The sequence below is a fragment of the Nematostella vectensis genome, chromosome 10 (genome assembly GCF_932526225.1).
Source record: "Nematostella vectensis chromosome 10, jaNemVect1.1, whole genome shotgun sequence".
Taxonomy (NCBI): domain Eukaryota; kingdom Metazoa; phylum Cnidaria; class Anthozoa; order Actiniaria; family Edwardsiidae; genus Nematostella; species Nematostella vectensis.
This window is the reverse complement of record NC_064043.1, coordinates 11,358,665-11,375,554: the sequence shown is the minus strand read 5'-3', so window position 1 is coordinate 11,375,554 and position 16,890 is coordinate 11,358,665. Positions and strand designations below refer to the sequence as shown.

At 42.8% G+C, this 16,890-nt stretch overlaps 3 protein-coding genes across 5 annotated transcripts in view; 1 reads left to right on the top strand and 2 right to left on the bottom strand.

Annotated features, from left to right (window-relative positions):
- LOC5498749 (von Willebrand factor A domain-containing protein 3B) overlaps positions 1 to 16,890 on the bottom strand; it is a 42,633-nt gene that overhangs the window by 3,802 nt on the left and 21,941 nt on the right. For all 3 annotated transcript variants that reach the window (XM_048733270.1, XM_048733271.1, XM_048733272.1), the window contains exons 24-35: positions 16,170 to 16,291; positions 15,379 to 15,429; positions 14,723 to 14,897; positions 14,467 to 14,547; positions 14,108 to 14,335; positions 13,315 to 13,479; positions 5,779 to 5,876; positions 4,014 to 4,081; positions 2,780 to 3,133; positions 1,763 to 2,006; positions 274 to 905; positions 20 to 133 (exon numbers count right to left, since the gene is read on the bottom strand). In XM_048733270.1, coding sequence (XP_048589227.1) covers positions 20 to 133; positions 274 to 905; positions 1,763 to 2,006; positions 2,780 to 3,133; positions 4,014 to 4,081; positions 5,779 to 5,876; positions 13,315 to 13,479; positions 14,108 to 14,335; positions 14,467 to 14,547; positions 14,723 to 14,897; positions 15,379 to 15,429; positions 16,170 to 16,291 — 2,332 coding nt within the window. The remainder of the gene's footprint in view (positions 1 to 19; positions 134 to 273; positions 906 to 1,762; positions 2,007 to 2,779; positions 3,134 to 4,013; positions 4,082 to 5,778; positions 5,877 to 13,314; positions 13,480 to 14,107; positions 14,336 to 14,466; positions 14,548 to 14,722; positions 14,898 to 15,378; positions 15,430 to 16,169; positions 16,292 to 16,890) is intronic.
- Positions 6,687 to 10,789, top strand: LOC5517584. The gene has a single exon (XM_001637502.3). It carries the CDS (start codon positions 7,586 to 7,588, stop codon positions 9,365 to 9,367), a length of 1,782 nt encoding a protein of 593 aa, XP_001637552.2. The 5' UTR covers positions 6,687 to 7,585; the 3' UTR covers positions 9,368 to 10,789.
- LOC116601242 lies at positions 10,338 to 11,518 on the bottom strand. The gene is made up of 2 exons (XM_048733273.1): positions 10,866 to 11,518; positions 10,338 to 10,786 (listed from the first exon to the last, which is right to left on the bottom strand). Exons 1-2 carry the CDS (start codon positions 11,211 to 11,213, stop codon positions 10,553 to 10,555), a joined length of 582 nt encoding a protein of 193 aa, XP_048589230.1. The 5' UTR covers positions 11,214 to 11,518; the 3' UTR covers positions 10,338 to 10,552.

Below are 16,890 nucleotides of genomic sequence, written 5' to 3'. Positions count from 1 at the left end.
AACGAGCATATATAAGTACCTCTGTAGTACCAGCCCTCATCTGCCCAGCGGGCCAGCACCTCGTCGCCAACCTTCACCTTCCTGGGGATGGGGCGCGTCTCGATCGCAGGGTCCTCATCTGGTGGTCGGCGAGCTGTGAATACATTTCAGTGGCTTAGGCTTTTTACATGGTCGATTATTCCCTGACAGCTAAATGTAATAATGAACGCTGATTCATAATTGCTAAGTAAGTATTGTGAAACCTATGGCTAGGTTTCAAGCGTCATTACTCACAGATCAACAAGCCGTGTGAGCCTTTGGTAACAAGACACGCCTCATTATCACCAGACACGTGGAACTGCACATTTGGCGGCCCTTCCTCCTCTCCGCCCGGACCTCCGTCGGCCACATCAGGCGCACTCTTGTCAGGCTTTCCCTCTGACGCCTTGGACGACACAGACGAGTCCGAGTCCGAGCTGTCCGTATCACTTCCGCTCACATTCACGGGAGACTGCTGACCGGAAGTGGGACGGGATGACTTCCGGCTCGACTTGCGGCTCAACTTCCGGCTGGAGGTTGGACGTGAAGACCTTGGAGATGGCTTGGGAGAAGACTTTCTCGAGCTGTTCCTAGAGTTTCGAGGAGAAGAATGCGAGGATTGATCCCTAGGGGACGCCCTAGGAGAAGCTCTAGGGGACGCCCTCGGAGTCGCTCTTGGTGACGTCACTTCTGGTTGATCGGTGCCGATGGCCTTGTCTTGTTTGGCTTGCAGACTGTTTGCCAGCATTTGAGCGAGTTGCTGCTGTTGTAGCTGGAGCGTCTGTGATTGGTTAAGCTGCTGCTGTAGTAGCTGCTCCTGTTGCTCTTTTTGTTTACGGAGGAAATCTTCTTGTTTTTCCTGAAGGCGCTCTTGCTCTTCTTGTAACCTGGTAAGCAATTAGCTACGTTAGGACTGATGAAAGCGATTCTCCAACATCGAAACAACATCAGCATCACAGCACCGTTTCTGTATCTCTCTCCCTCTCTCGTCAATCTGCGCCTGTACAAACTTCTACTCTCCCCTCCTTCTCCCCCACAGTACCTTTTCTGTCTCTCCCTCTTCTTGTCAATCTGCGCCTGTACAAACTTCTACTCTCCCCCTCTCTCTCCCCCACAGTACCTTTTCTGTCTCTCTCTCTTCTCGTCAATCTGCGCCTGTACAAACTTCTACTCTCCCCCTCCCTCTCCCCCACAGTACCTTTTCTGTCTCTCCCTCTGCTCGTCAATTTGCGCCTGAATAAGCTTCTACTGTACCCCCCTCCCTCTCCCCCACAGTACCTTTTCTGTCTCTCCCACTGCTCGTCAATTTGCGCCTAAATAAGCTTCTACTCTCCCCCTCCCTCTCCCCCACAGTACCTTTTCTGTCTCTCCCTCTGTTCGTCAATTTGCGCCTGAATAAGCTTCTACCTTTCCCCTCCCTCTCCCCCACAGTACCGTTTCTGTCTCTCCCTCTGTTCGTCAATCTGCGCCTGAATAAGCTTCTACTCTCCCCCTCTCTCTCCCCCACAGTACCTTTTCTGTCCCTCCCTCTGTTCGTCAATTTGCGCCTGTACAAGCTTCTACTCCCCCCTCCCTCTCCCCCACAGTACCTTTTCTGTCCCTCCCTCTGCTCGTCAATTTGCGCCTGAATAAACTTCTACTCTCCCCCTCCCTCTCCCCCACAGTACCTTTTCTGTCCCTCCCTCTGTTCGTCAATTTGCGCCTGAATAAGCTTCTACCTTCCCCCTCCCTCTCCCCACAGTACCTTTTCTGTCTCTCCCTCTGTTCGTCAATTTGCGCCTGAATAAGCTTCTGCTGCTCCTCCGTCACAGTCTTCTGCTTTTCCTCCAGCAAGAGCTGCTGTTCCCTCTGCTTGGCCTGCTCCGCAGATAGCTGTTGCTGCAATTCCTCGAGCCGCGCTCTTTGCTCGCGTAACTCGTTAAGCTGGGACTCGTGCTTCTCCGCCAACTCGCGCTGCAACGATTCCAGTTGACTCGACCTTGGGCTGGCTACATGTCGAAAAGGCGTTATGGTTAGTTTTTCAAAGAGTACTTCTAAAGTGCTTAACTCGCGCTGTCTATAAAACAACAGAGACCCGTGGTTATATGGGAAAGGGTACTTTTGAAAGCAATAGATATCATTCAATAGACCACGTGTGGCAGGTTCCAACTGTCCGCCTGAAGCGACCGTGAAAAATCAGCGAGTCGCTACAGATAACATGAAGATTAATGTATGAAAGTCAGGAATAATGCTAGTAAAAGCCCGCGTATAAGAACCTAAGTTTTTTCAGATTTGACAAAACATGTTCTTTTATTTCGGGGTACATACTAAAAATTAAGGCAAGATAGTTGCTCAAATCAGACGTAGGATTTACAATACCGAAGTGTGACTGAATACTTAGCCATTATGCTATAGAGTTATCCTACTGTATGTATGTTGTATCTGTAATCATATTTTAAAGGACCAGCAAAATGTTTAGCAAATATATATTTTAAAGGCCCTTAATTTGTCCCATTTTCAATGTAGTAACCCATCATAAAAGAACCTTTTAATTTAATTATTTTGGCTTAGTTGGTTCTTACATTTTGAGGTATTAAAATCCAATGCTTCTGCCTACAGGTTCTTAAATCACTAGGTTCTTACACATGGGGTTTAACTGTACTGGTTCTGAAGCTGATTTTGAGATACTGATACTCAATATCAGGTCAACAGGCAACCTTTTTAGAAAACCGCATAGTACTTGCGGCGTAGGACAAGTTATTTGCCATCGAGGTCAAGGTACCTTTAGATGATCTTGGGGTACTCTTCTTGCTTCCCGCAGGACTCGAGTTTCGAGTTGACTGACTGCTGCCACCACTTAAACTTCGTGATCGGGAACGACTTCGGCTCCGACTACGTGATCGGGAACTACTTCGGCTCCGACTACGTGATCGGGAACGACTTCGGCTACGGCTTCTTGATCGGGATCGACTTTGGCTCTGACTTCGCGATCGGGAACGACTTCGTGAGCGACTTCCAGATGGACTTTGTGCTTTACCCCGGCTTCCGTTGCTGCCTCGTGATCGGCTTCTTCGAGAATGGTTGCTAGAGCTACTACTACTGGTCCGGCTTCGAGGCTTTACCTCCTCGGCTTTTCCTGGATTATAAAATGAACATAAGTTATTTAATGGAACCTCGTTAAATGGAGCTCCGATAACTCCAAGTTAAAGCCGCCAGTTTACATCCAGAGGGCCGACGGAAACCTAAACCGACAAGAGATAGCAAAAGAATCTATTAGAATCCGCGCTATTTAACAGATCATCCGCTCCAAATTATCAGTTACATCCTCAAAAACACTTCCAATAGACACACTGCTTTTACAATTTTTAAATATTTTTTTTTTGCGTTTTCCGTTAAAAATCATCGGAGATTGTTATGTGATCGACCGCAAGAAAACTGATGACAATGCGACTTTAACTCGAACTAAATTCCTTGACAGCATTATACTTTGTGTGATTCCACACAAATAGAAGTTTTGATCGATTAGATTTCTCACTTTGTTTGTTTACTATTTTTGAGCGAGTTACAGAACGCAAATACGGATCACGATACTTCAGCCTGAGATTTCATCAAATTATAAGAACATGTCCAGTCTCCAGGGTTCTAAAATGTAAACTCAAATTGTGTTCATAAAAGCTACCTTGAATATTATTGCTATTTATCATTTTTAATTTTCTTATTCGTTTTTAAATATTTTATAGGTATTACATATTTTCAGATAAACTAGCTGGTGGGTACTTGCAATTTGCAAAACTAGATAATATCTACTTAGATAATACCTAAGAACATCCGTAAGAACATATTCAGCCTTGCAATAAGAACGGCCCAGCCTCAACTGAACGTTCTTATTAAAATGAAGTGTTGAAACTTTCCCATGATTCCCTCGACAAGGTTAAAGTGTTTCAGTTATACTGCAATATTTTTCATCAAACCAGCTGGGTTAAGATCGAGAAGAAGGGGGAAAGGTAGTCACGTACCAGTCTTAGATATAATGACCTCCCTGCCCTCGTCGATTTCCTTGGGGTACAATCCAAACGGTGATGACCTGGTAAGACAGCAACACTATGTGATCATACTAGCAGCAATGGTACGAGATTACTAGCACAAGATTACTAGATTATGGAAACAGAGTGGGAAGACTATAAAATAAAAAGGGGGTCGTAAGAGGAGTGAGATAACCGCAAAATCGCACAGAAAAACACCAAAAACCGTAAAAACGTCAAAACAATATAACCAAAAACCGCGCAGTCTATGGAAAACCACAATACCGCGGAATAAAATACGAAAGACCCAAAAACCGCGCAAGATTTAAGGCAAAACCACATCACCGCAAACCCTTACGCCCCCCTCAATAAACCCTATCGGCGACGACTAATATCGCATTCACACCAGCACTTAAACGAGTTTAAAGGTGGCTTAATTAAACTGGTTTAAATCTCAATCTCCCAAAAACAAAACTGAAAAGACTGTGCTCTACATGTTACTGAATGATCATTTAGCTAGTAAGAATTCAACACAATAAGAAACTTGGCAAGTTATCAGGCAAAGAAAAACCTTGTTTAACTAAACATGGTTTTGGTGTGAATGCAGCATAAGACAACTTAGTATAAATCAACTCTCATACTATCAGGAATCACGCAATTTGATTGGCTCCCGTACTAACTATCTATTGAGCCACAGATAGTGAGTAGCGAAAAAGCCGGCCTTTTCAGGACAAAAGCGGTTATTTATTACAATTCAGAGTTATTAAAATCGTCATTAATTTGAAGGTAGTATGCGAGTGCATATAAAACAATTACTACTTGTTCTCGTTTTCTATGAGTCAAATAGTCAACTACGTGTCAATAGCCTACGAGTCAATAGTCAACTATTTATTAACTCGAACTCGTAGTCTAATTGTTTAATAGCAAAACTATGTGATCATGCTCGCAGCACTGATCAATTATTACTGGTACAAGGCTACTAAGTACAACATACAAGTACAAAATCACTAGATTACGAAAACAGACATGGGGCAGCTATATAATAACCCCTACCGGCGACGACTAGGATAACAAAGCAAAACTATGTGATCATGCAAGGCACACTAGTACAAGATTACTAGATTACCCAAATGAGACACCCCAAACAGCGTGCGGACAATATTAATACCATCAAGTTAACCAATTTTCCAAAGTGTTGAGACTATGCCGAATCTAAAATGCTTTGAAATGCACCCGTTACAAAATGCACGTATCTATATACCTATGAAATAGGAGGGAGTTTCACTAAACAAATCGACAGAGAAAGGTCATACCCCGGGTTGATAGGGATGCTCGTCGTATTTTTTAGGGGTAAAAATCGGGCCTCAGGTATTTTTAGGGGGTATCCGAGCAAAAAAATGGCTTTTCTCTCAGAAATGGTATTTTAACACCCCTGAGGTATTGTTTAGGGTAGCAATTTTTGGTCGTGAAGGTATTTTTTAGGGGTATTTTTCGAATTTTCCGACGAGCATCCCTATCACTTTTACCTTGAAGACCCCCCCCCCCCCCTCCCGGGGAGCATACCCACGCTTTGGTACTAGATTACGCAAATAGGGTTGGAAGGCTATATAATCGACAGCGTGCAGACAATATTAATGGAATAAAGTTAAGTAACTATGCCGAATTTGAAAGTCTTTGGAATACACCCGTCACAAACAGCATGTATCTAGGATATTAGGAGTTTCACTATACAAATCGACGGAGGTAAAGACATACTCACGCTTTGTACGCGGAGATGAGTGCGTCGCGGATGTAGCGGCAGGCGAACGTGTAGCGCGTCTTGGAGATCTTTACAAGGTCTCTCCGTAACGATGTAATCTTAAATAAGTAGGAAATGTCACTTTTTCACTGATCAGTAAAAAGGTAATCAGTATGCTAGTAAAAAAAATTAACAACAGAATACAGGAACAGCCGATCATATCGTTATCCTTACTAACGTCTTCACCATCATCATCATCATCAACATCATTTACAATCAGTCCTCATTTTAACCATAAATCTTGGTCATCATCCTCGTGCTATCATTTTTATCACATTATTGTCGTCATTATCATCAAAGTAATCTTGGTCGTGATCACCACTACTAACATCATCACATTATCATCATAATCACCATCAATATCATCATCATCATTATCGTCATAACCATCAACAGCAGCATCATAATCATCACCATCACCACAATATCATCATCATCAGCAGTAGCAGCGTCATCAGTATCATTATCACATTAGCAAAACCATCTCAATTATCATTATCAACATCATAATCAGCAGCAGCAGCATAATCATAAACATTATCATAATCACCATCACATTGTCATCACCACAATATCATCATTATCGCATCAGCAAAGCCACCACAATCATTATTATCACCACCATCATCAGCAGCAGCATCACCATCATCATCATTATTGCATCAGCAAAACCACCACAATCATCATCATCATCACCATCACCATCACCATCATCACCATCACCATCACCATCACCATCACCATCACCATCAAAATCACCATCACCATCACCATCACCATCACCATCATCATCATCATCACCATCACCATCACCATCACCATCACCATCACCATCACCATCACCATCATCATCACCATCACCACCACAATCATCATATACGTTTCCCTAATTTGATTATTCTGCATTTAATTTCGGTATGCGCAACGATAGAACGCCAAAGTTACCGTGATACTGCTTGAGGTAGTTTATGAGGGCTTGCTCTATTCGCGTTTGAGGTTTATTTTGATTGAGCTACACACGAGACGTTTTAAAATTCGAAAACAGTTCCGCGTGTTTTTTGTTGTGTTCCTATATCCGCGAAAGGAACTGAATAAATTATCACTTAACGGAACGGTTGTTCCGTTTAGAGGTGAAGAATCGGAACGCTTATGGCACGCTTCGGAACAAAAGGACTTGTTTGTACAATGAAGAACAAAATGTTCCCTTTTCGAAGTCCACAAAGGAACTGTTGGTCCTAATTGATGCAATTAGGAACAACAGTTCCTTTTTTGACGCGTTCCCAATTGAGGACCACCACTCAAAAAGAACAAAAGTTCCTGTTTGCTACGGTTAATAGACTTAAAAGGGAACGCCTGTTCCTAAGTGGTTAAAAGTATAGGAACAGTGGGACCGATTTGGCCTAAATGGTGCCGTTTCTTTGCGAAAAGGAACAAAAAAAGGGCCACAATGGACCGAAGTGGGGTGTTCCCTTTTTCGAAAACATGAACAAAAGTTCCGCATCTATGGTTTTGTTTCTCAATCTCAAAAGATATGATCTTTCAAAGCGATGCCTAGACTCGCACAAGCTGTGCAAAAGCAAGGGCATGCCGAGGCTTGCTTGGGCATGCCATTTTGGTTTATCGTGCCCCCAACCAATAGACTGCTGCCACTATTTCGAGGCTGTCGCGTGGCAGTGATTGATTGGCTCTTTTCACGTATTTGATAGCATTAAACATGCGGTACGCCGCATACGTTTCTCATTCTCGCATTAACCGTTGCTGACAAGAGATGGTAAAGCAGGGTAATGTGATAAACTGGTCGCTTCTTCCAAATGCTGCGAAGAAACCAAAAAGAATGCACTTAGAAGAAGACGAAAATGACGGGCTGTTTCACTGCCCTGTACCAGACTGCCATAACGATGGGTTTGGAACTCAAAGAGGGTGTAGAAAACACGTCAAGAAAAAGCACCCATGGTTTTATTACTTTGATGAGAAACCCAGCGACTCAGACATCGAAGCTTCCCGAAGCCAAATGGAAAAGGAGAAGGGGCAACGACGTTCAAGTAATGGCGTCCCATCGTTTGACATGTCTTGCACGTTTGCTGAGCAATTTACCGCGTGGCTCAAGGGCAGTGGTGGGGGCTGCAAAAGTGATCGACAAGCGCAGCAACTGGTTAGCAAATGCTTGAAGTTTCTGAAATTTTGCAGCGAGGACGAAGATCATCTCACATTAGATATTGTGGACTTTTGCTTGTGTTCGCCTAATCTACTTTTCAAATTTGCCGATTCAATGCAGAGCGAGTGGCAGTTGGGTCATGCCGGTCGAATCGGATACCTGGACGCCATTGCAGAACTAGTGACCTACAGGAAAGTAAACGGAGTATCGGAAGCGGTGCTTAGAGGGCTGTCTACGACGGACACATACTTGAAAAAGGTGCGTAAGACCGTCTCAAAAATGATGCGACTACAGTGGACTAGCGATTTAGACATCGATGTGCTAGAGGCCAAAGGGCACTGGGCAACCATGGACGAGCTCCTTGGTGTGGTGTCTCGCTACTTGCCCCGCTACGAGGCCGTGCTGAGAACGTGCAAGGACACGCCCGACAGGGCGTCTCCGTTTGATCTGTCGTTTGCCACTAAATTTCTCGCCGTTTATCTGTTTATCCAAGTCAAGGGCTCGCGGCCAATGACGTATCAGTATCTGACTGTGGACATGGTGCGCACTGCCAAGACTAACGGAGGTTTTGTCGACCAGAAAATGTTCAAAACAGCGGGCAAGTACGGCTTCGACTCGCTCCTTCTGACCGACACAAACATGAGTGTGCTCGAGGGATACATAACCTACATTCGCCCGCTACTCAAACCCAAGTGTGAGTACGTCCTAGTTACGAGAAACGGGGGTCAGCACAACAAGCTCGGTGAGCTGATGAGCAAACTTGTGTTTGAAGCGACTGGCAAGTATGTTCACCCCACACGATACCGACAAATCGTCGAGACGTCTAGCTGCAAAGTGCTAAAAAGTGCCGATCGAAGCGCCATCTCTGAAGATCAGAAGCACAGCTCGAACGTCGCCAAAGTGCACTATCGCAAGCAGCGTTCACGCGAAGTCGCCACAAAGGCGCGCGAATGCCTCGAAAAACTACACGGCGACAGTGGCACCAAGCTGGACAAAGAGGTTCTAACGAGGCTCTCCGACCTTTCAAACTCTTCAGAGGATCAAGACGACTGCACGAAGTCGTGCTCTTCAACGGACGAAGTTCAAGAAATCTCCACACCGCCAGCAGCGAGAATGAAGCCTTCAGCCCGAAAACTACCGGCAAAGCAGAAGCGCGAAGACGCTTTTTTGATGACAGAACTGTGCCCGGCTCGCAGAAAATCGCTCCTATTTACGCCCGAAGAGGACAAGTATCTTAAAGTTGGTCTCAAAAGATACGGGTTCGGACAGTGGACTTCGATCTTAAGAGACCCCGACTTCCATTTCCAAAAAGGGAGGAGCCCCAACTCGTTGCTCAATCGAGCAAACAGAAAATACGGCACCATGGATAACCACTTAGTGGACAGGAAAGGCTAGGTGGGACATGATGTACTTACAGTCATTCTAATTTTGGCGTTTCGACATGTTTCTTTGTATTTAGTAAAACTGAATGTATCACGCCACAAGATCGGACTAACAAGCGTCTTACAAAGTGTGCATTACGAATACCCTTAATTGTATTTGTGTAGGTAAAATACCTTTAATCTCTTAAGTAATCTTGACAATTGGTATCATTACGTAGCGTTGTGCGTATATGAAGGCACACGACTTTATTAAGACTTTATGGCGACTTTGTTATACAGAGTATCAGGAAGAATATCGCGTTTACAGAATATTAAAAAGATTAAATTTGGCTGAGAAAACCGTTCAGTCTTGTTTGCCCTTTGTCTGTCGGTTGCGGTTTACGAAACTTGAGTCGGTTGCGTCGTCCCTTGGGTGTCTGGGTGAGGGAACGGCGCTTGGCCGGTGTAGTGAATGCCATCAATTCTATCCCTGGTGATTCCCATCTGTCTGGTTTTGGGCTCCATGATGGGGTCTTTGGTATCTAAAAAAGCGTGAAAGGCTCGAATAATTTGATCAGCAAAAAGGTAACAAAAACACATGTTTACCTCTGGCATATCGTCACTTGAGCCTTGGCGAGGAGGGGTGTGTGTCTGGGATGGACATCCGCTGTCTCGAACCAAAGAATCTTGGTCTCTGTCTGCCTCATCGTCGCAGCTTGGTAGCGGATCCCATAAGTTTAGCTACAAATGCGCACATCGTTGGTCGAGGAGCCCCCAGCTGATTCACGCCTTCCGTCTTTCCTCAATCGCCGTCTCGCAAGCCAGAGTTCGAGTGTTGGTATGCTGGCTTTTGAGCTTGTCGCTAACAAGTTGCACAAACGCTTTAGCGCTTTTCAACGCCTCGTTCTCCGAGATTGATTGCAATCTCGACGAACATCGGTGCAGCTCAGTCTCAGTCGCTCGCACCCAATGGCTCTCGAATGCCGCTCTTGCCATGACTTTCCTTTTCTCAGCCTCAGACTTCTGGTGATCCTCTCTAATCCGGCCTAGTTCCACGATTATTTCCTCGGGCATTGCATCTTCGGGGTCTTCCGGTAATAATTCCAGCAAGTTGTGTGGAACTCCCAGATCCACCAGCCTTTACTTCGGCTTTTCAGCATTTTAGATTTACGGGCCTTGTTTAGTTGCTGGTGCAAACTCCTCTCTCCTTTCATCTTCTCTAGTAAAATGTTGAGCTGTCGCTTTCGCATGCTGAAAGGCCGGCAGTTGCGATACTCAGCTTGTTGAACGTCTCTGCGTCACTGCCAGAATAGTTATCCTCGTCTCCATCTAAAAAGGTAATCTGGCATGCAACCCAGTAGGAAATCGCAGGATATATTTGCTTCCCCGGCGTAGAAACTTGAGATGCAACGACCGTCTCCTCGTCATCTCGTCCTGACTCTTCGTTTGCTGCCTGCAAAAAAAAACCCAAAAGTATATTTAAAGAAAGTAAATAGCGAAAAAATATCTTTATATAGTTTTCACAATCTTACCTCTTCAGACATTTTAGCTTGCTTCAGCTTAGACGTGCTTATGGCAGAGAAGAAAAATGAGACTTCTTTAAGTTTCGCCAGCGCTGTATCGCATTCTTCTCTTTTTGAACAAATCCACGACCACGCGTTTTCTATTTCATCTACCCTCCAGATGCATTTAAATGATATGACAGAACAGAGGTTCTGTATTGGTCCGACGAGGTGGCATTCGGCCGCATCCCTTATGAGCTTGCTGTTGAGCTGAGAGCACGGCTTACTCATAGTGAATGAACTGATTCTTGCCTTTTTCTGTCTCTTTATATAGAGTAGCCACATTGCTTTATCATTGGGTAGTTTCAGTAATGCCATTGTAAGACGGTTGTTTGTTCATTTTCAATAGGGAACACAAAGATGATTACGTAACTCAGTAGAAATAAAACAAAAGTATGCATTTCTCACAACAACATGCGTGAAACAACACCCGCTATGATTCTACTTACAAACTAACACAAGAGTAATAAATTCGATCAGTTCCCGCTATACCCGTCAAACCCGGAATACCCGGTGTATTCAGAACAAAGTTGAACGATTTCTAAATCGTAAGAAACTTACAGTTACTACTAATGTCATAGTATTGTTGAATGGAATAGATTAAGCATGAGGTCGAGACTGAATTCATAATCAAAGAATGTTCAAGTTTGTTTAGAATACACCGGATACTCCGGGTATGGCGGGTATAGCGGTTATGGCATGAATTCATCAACTAAACACATCAACTTAGCTTAGAATACACCGTGTACTCCGGATAAGGCGGATATAGCGGGTATTGCATGAATTCATTACTAAAGTACGTTGAATTTGGCTGGGAATACACCGTGTACTCCGGGAATGGCGGGTATGGCGGGTACTTCTACTCTTACTACTACTACTGTTAATATTATTACTATTATTATTATTATTATTATTATTATTATTATTATTATTATATATATATATATATATATAATAATAATAATAATAATAATAATATATAATATATAATATATAATATATAATATAATATAATATATAATATATAATATATAATATATAATATATAATATATAATATATAATATAATATATATATATATATATATATATATATACATATATATATATATATATATATATATATATATATATATATATATATATATATATATATGTATATATATATATATATAATAATAATAATAATAATAATAATAATAATAATAATAATAATAATAATAATAATAATAATAATAGTAATAGTAATAATATTAATAGTAATAATATTAACAGTAGTAGTAGTAAGAGTAGAAGTACCCGCCATACCCGCCATTCCCGGAGTACACGGTGTATTCCCAGTCAAATTCAACGTACTTTAGTAATGCATTCATGCAATACCCGCTATATCCGCCTTATCCGGAGTACACAGTGTATTCTAAGCAGAGTTGATGTGTTTAGTTGATGAATTCATGCAATAACCGCTATACCCGCCATAGCCGGAGTATCCGGTGTATTCTAAACAAACTTGAACGTTCTTTGATTATGAATTCAGTCTCGACCTCATGCTAAATCTATTCCATTCAACAATTCTATGACATTGTTAGTAACTGTAAGTTTCTTACGATTTAAAAATCGTTCAATTTTGTTTTGAATTCACCGTGTACTCCGGGAATGGCGGGGACAGCGGGTATTGATGGGATTTATCTCTCTGACTTGTTGTTTTTGTTGTTAGTTGATTATTTACTTTTAATTTAATACGAATTCTCAGTCTTGGAACCTGTGTTCCTGTTCATATTTGGCAATAGTTCAGCCTTTTGCTGTTGCCACAGGTCTTCGGTTGATGCTTGTCATTCGTTACTATTTGTTTACCACTGCCATACTGTACTGCATTCATTCAAATTGGTTTGATTTCTGACAAGGAAAAGTGTTTTTCTCCTATTTGAATAAATAGGCGGTGTTCCGATACGTACAGTTCCTCATTTTTTGAGACGCGCGTTCACAATTATCGGTTCATTTTAATGAAAATATCCTTTTGAGTTTAGTTTTTGGATGCAAATCGAAAGAGCAATGCCTCACGAACATTTAGAGTGCTAAAAATCCCAAGTGCGACTGACCGTTAAAATCTGCCAGCGAGACGAAAGGCAGAGGAACAAAAATTTGGGAAACGATCATCATCATCACCACCACAATCATCATCATCATCACCATCACCATCACCATCACCATCACCATCACCATCACCATCACCATCACCATCACCATCACCATCACCATCACCATCACCATCACCATCACCATCACCATCACCATCACCATCACCATCACATCACCATCACCATCACCATCACCATCACCATCACCATCACCATCATCATCATCATCATCACCAGCAGCAGCAGCGTTGACAATCGCAAACACAATTCAGCTACGGCAGTTACCTTTTTGCCGTTGAACCTGAGAATGGTGTAGCACCTAGTGGCTGGTGATTTGCGGAGAGGGACAACCTGCACGATCCCAGGCACGTAGCAGCACGCGCCGTCCGCTATGACGTCGTCCTCGACTTCTCGTGGCACGGGGGTCCGCACCAGCACGTAATCCCCCACCTGGAGGAGATGGGGCATGACACGGTGTTAGTATGGTATGAGAGGAACTTGACAATGAACCTACTAGGAGTTTAATTACGCTTCATTCGATGTCGCCAAATAACACTTTACACTTTCGCTAGTTAATAGATAACGTTGTTTCTGATTTTTTTTCTCGAATGATGTACAATTTGTTAACGCGCAAAATCAAATAAGACACGCAAGCGTTAAAATTTTGAGTGTTTATATAATTCGCTCTCAACAAGGTATGGTATGTATATTTTGTTTTCTTACAATTTCCTGTGTTAGAGTCATACAAAACAAATATAGGTATATTAGTTAATTATTAAATAACAATTAATTTGATGCCAGGTTTCTATGCCGGGATTCTAAAGACGTGCGTAGTATTATTTTTTTCTGGTACAAGGTCGCGAGGTGGTTTTCAGGATCTCTTCACTTTGATGGTCGGGTATAGCCTGACGCCCTCCACAGGCACCCCATACGTGCATGGGAGGGCTGAGAGTCAAAGAGGTGGTTTTCAGGATCCCTTTACCTTTAAGGTCGGACAGGGCCTGGCCCCCTCCACAGGCACCCCATACGTGCATGGGAGGGACGAGAGTCAAAGAGGTGGTTTTCAGGATCCCTTTACCTTTAAGGTCGGACAGGGCCTGGCCCCCTCCACAGGGATCACATATCTGACCGACACAGCCTGTCGTTCACAGTCGTTGAAGTCTACCTCTACGTATCGCGAGTTAATGCACTTGCTGACGAGGCCTGGGTAATAGAATCCGTCCACCTCATTACGGGCAAGAACCTTATGATGGCGAAGACGAAACTTGTTCCCTTGGGGGGTAGGCTGCGCAGGGGCTGCGGCCGGCTAAGTTTAAACAAAACAAAAGGGTTAGAGGATTAGGGCAAGTGAAAGTTCCCTGGTTTCTAAAGGAATGAGAGGTCTAGAAATCATACTGTAATTTGTTCAATGAAAAAGGTGTCTTTCCTGTTCATTACCTTTTCCATAATTGTCTTAAATCGTTTATTTTCCATTTCTTCCCGCGCTCTTTTCTGTTGCTCGGCGATTTCTCGTGCCGCCTAAACAAAAAAATACAATACCGTTTAACTGTAATGCTACTCAAAACTGCTCTAGGCGCAGTCCTTGGTCTGTTACAAAAAATCGTTTAATTAGCTCATCCGAAGCTATAAAAAAGCACAACTAGAAAAACTCTATCTACACCTTTCTTGCTGACCAAAAGCAACCGTGTTCTACCTGTTCAGAAGTGGTCCTGAGGTCCATGGACTGTTGCATAAAGGTGTTGGCTTGGCTTATTTCTCGTTCCAGCGCCAGGATGTCCTCTTGTGGAACCTGCCATTCTTGCTCCTCCAAGTCCTTCATCATGGACTCCCTGTGTTGAAGGAACGACGGGACTTTTTCTTCGGGATACCTGTGGGCAGATGGCCGGTTAGATAAGAATAGGGGACTTGCGCTAAGAGATCACGTGACTTTTTGGGTGGCAAATGGTTGCGGTCGTTCGCCAGAGAACGACGAAAAAATAAAATCTTCAAATAAAAGTAACCATTTTCTGAAAAAAAATTTCTGGCTTTATTTGTAAGCGCCAAATAATTTGCTTTTTGTTGTTGTATTTTTGGGCTCTAAAAGCCTGAGCGCGCGCGAGTTTGCCAACCAAAAAGTCACGTGATCTCTAAGCGAAAGTCCCCTATTAGGGAAGTGATGGAAGAAATTCAACTATTGCCTACACATCTTTGTTTTTTTTTTGTTTCTTTGACATTACATTTTTTATTTCGATTTCAACAGTCTTTATGTTAATCCTTAATCCGTGTACTGTGTATGTGACAAAGGGAATAAACTAAACTAAAATAAGAAACCTACCACACAGCAGGAATAGACAGAACCTTTTTACTTACTTCACTCTTTCCTGATCACTCAGTCCAAAATAAACGAGCTCATCTAGTTTTCTACACAAACAAGAGGCGATATTAGTACCAATCTAATAAAAACAAGAAAATTAGGACAATAAAAAGGACAAAAAACGTCGTTTAGTATGATGTATCTTTATTAATAAACTATAATAAAGACATGAACATAAAGTTACGAGAGGCGTTTTCATAGTGAAAAAAAAAACTCAAACAAACACCGACAGGAAATTGACATGAGGGAAGGAAGGAAGGGAAGGAAGGAGGGAAGACTGGGCCAACTTATATCCAGAATTGCAGCCATAGGCTGAATTGCTCTGGATTTACATTACACAGGGTCTCATACGGACTGCTATATAAGGCGCGCTGTGCTGCCGCGCAGTTGACATGGATGAGAGAGTGTTGGTATGTTTATGCCCCTCTTGGTTATGCGGCCAAGTACAGACGATGGAGATGGACTCTGCCTTCTTCAGTGGTTCTTTAACGTCCCACAATAACAGGTTGGTTAGCTGGGTTTTTGCGAGACGGGACCGCCATTAACGTAGTCATCCGAGCCACGAGGGATACACAGTCGCCAATGTAGAGAGCCAGGCGAAGCCCGTAGCCACTGAGCTATCGCACCACTCTCTATGACCATCAAGCTCATATACAGGGGGTAAGGCTAGTCTTCTGCGCAGCCGTCCCTAGTGTCAGTGTGAAAGGTACTAAGGATGGTTGTGCAGGAGACTAGATCATATAATGGAACAATGTTATTGGTACTGCACGCAGTGGATCTTGCTTACCGGGTGAGGAGATCAATAGCGGACTGGAGCTTAATCTCATAAGCTTTGAGATTTACGGCCTGGGGATTGACAAGCTGGACCTCGTCGCGATTACTACCAGACGTGTGGGCCAAGGGGAGTACCTTGAAGAACACCAGAAGATTGCGATAACGATGGGGAACGTAATGAAGTTTGTATTACAGTGGAATATGGATTTTACGATAGCCTCGATTTTACAATTCCTTTCTCCCAGCAAAAAAACAGTGAGATGTATAAGAAATAACCGTGATTTTAAAATATTGGATACAACAATATTCTCGATTATACAATACCAATCTGTTCTTCCAAGCCTAATTTTGACCCTCATACAATGATATCACTGATTCTCTCTATCAACAAAGAGAGAAAAACCCAAAACACAAGTACAGTAGTTACAATATTAATATTTTTTTATATTTAACCCGACCTCGCTACAACGATATTTGCATTGGATTTTCGTTTATATCGGGAAATCGAGGACCTCTTTGTAACGATACCTCGATTTTACGATACATATTCTTTCTCCCGGGGCATATTGTAAAATCCAGGTTCCAATATATTTATAAGTATATGGTATCATTAGAAGAGCAAAATATCTGGCATTGTATTACCTGGTCAAAGACCTTGGACAGGATATGATTGTCAAGGATGGGTATATAAGTATTTGGATGTGTGGGATATAGTGTTGGTATTATCTGGCCTT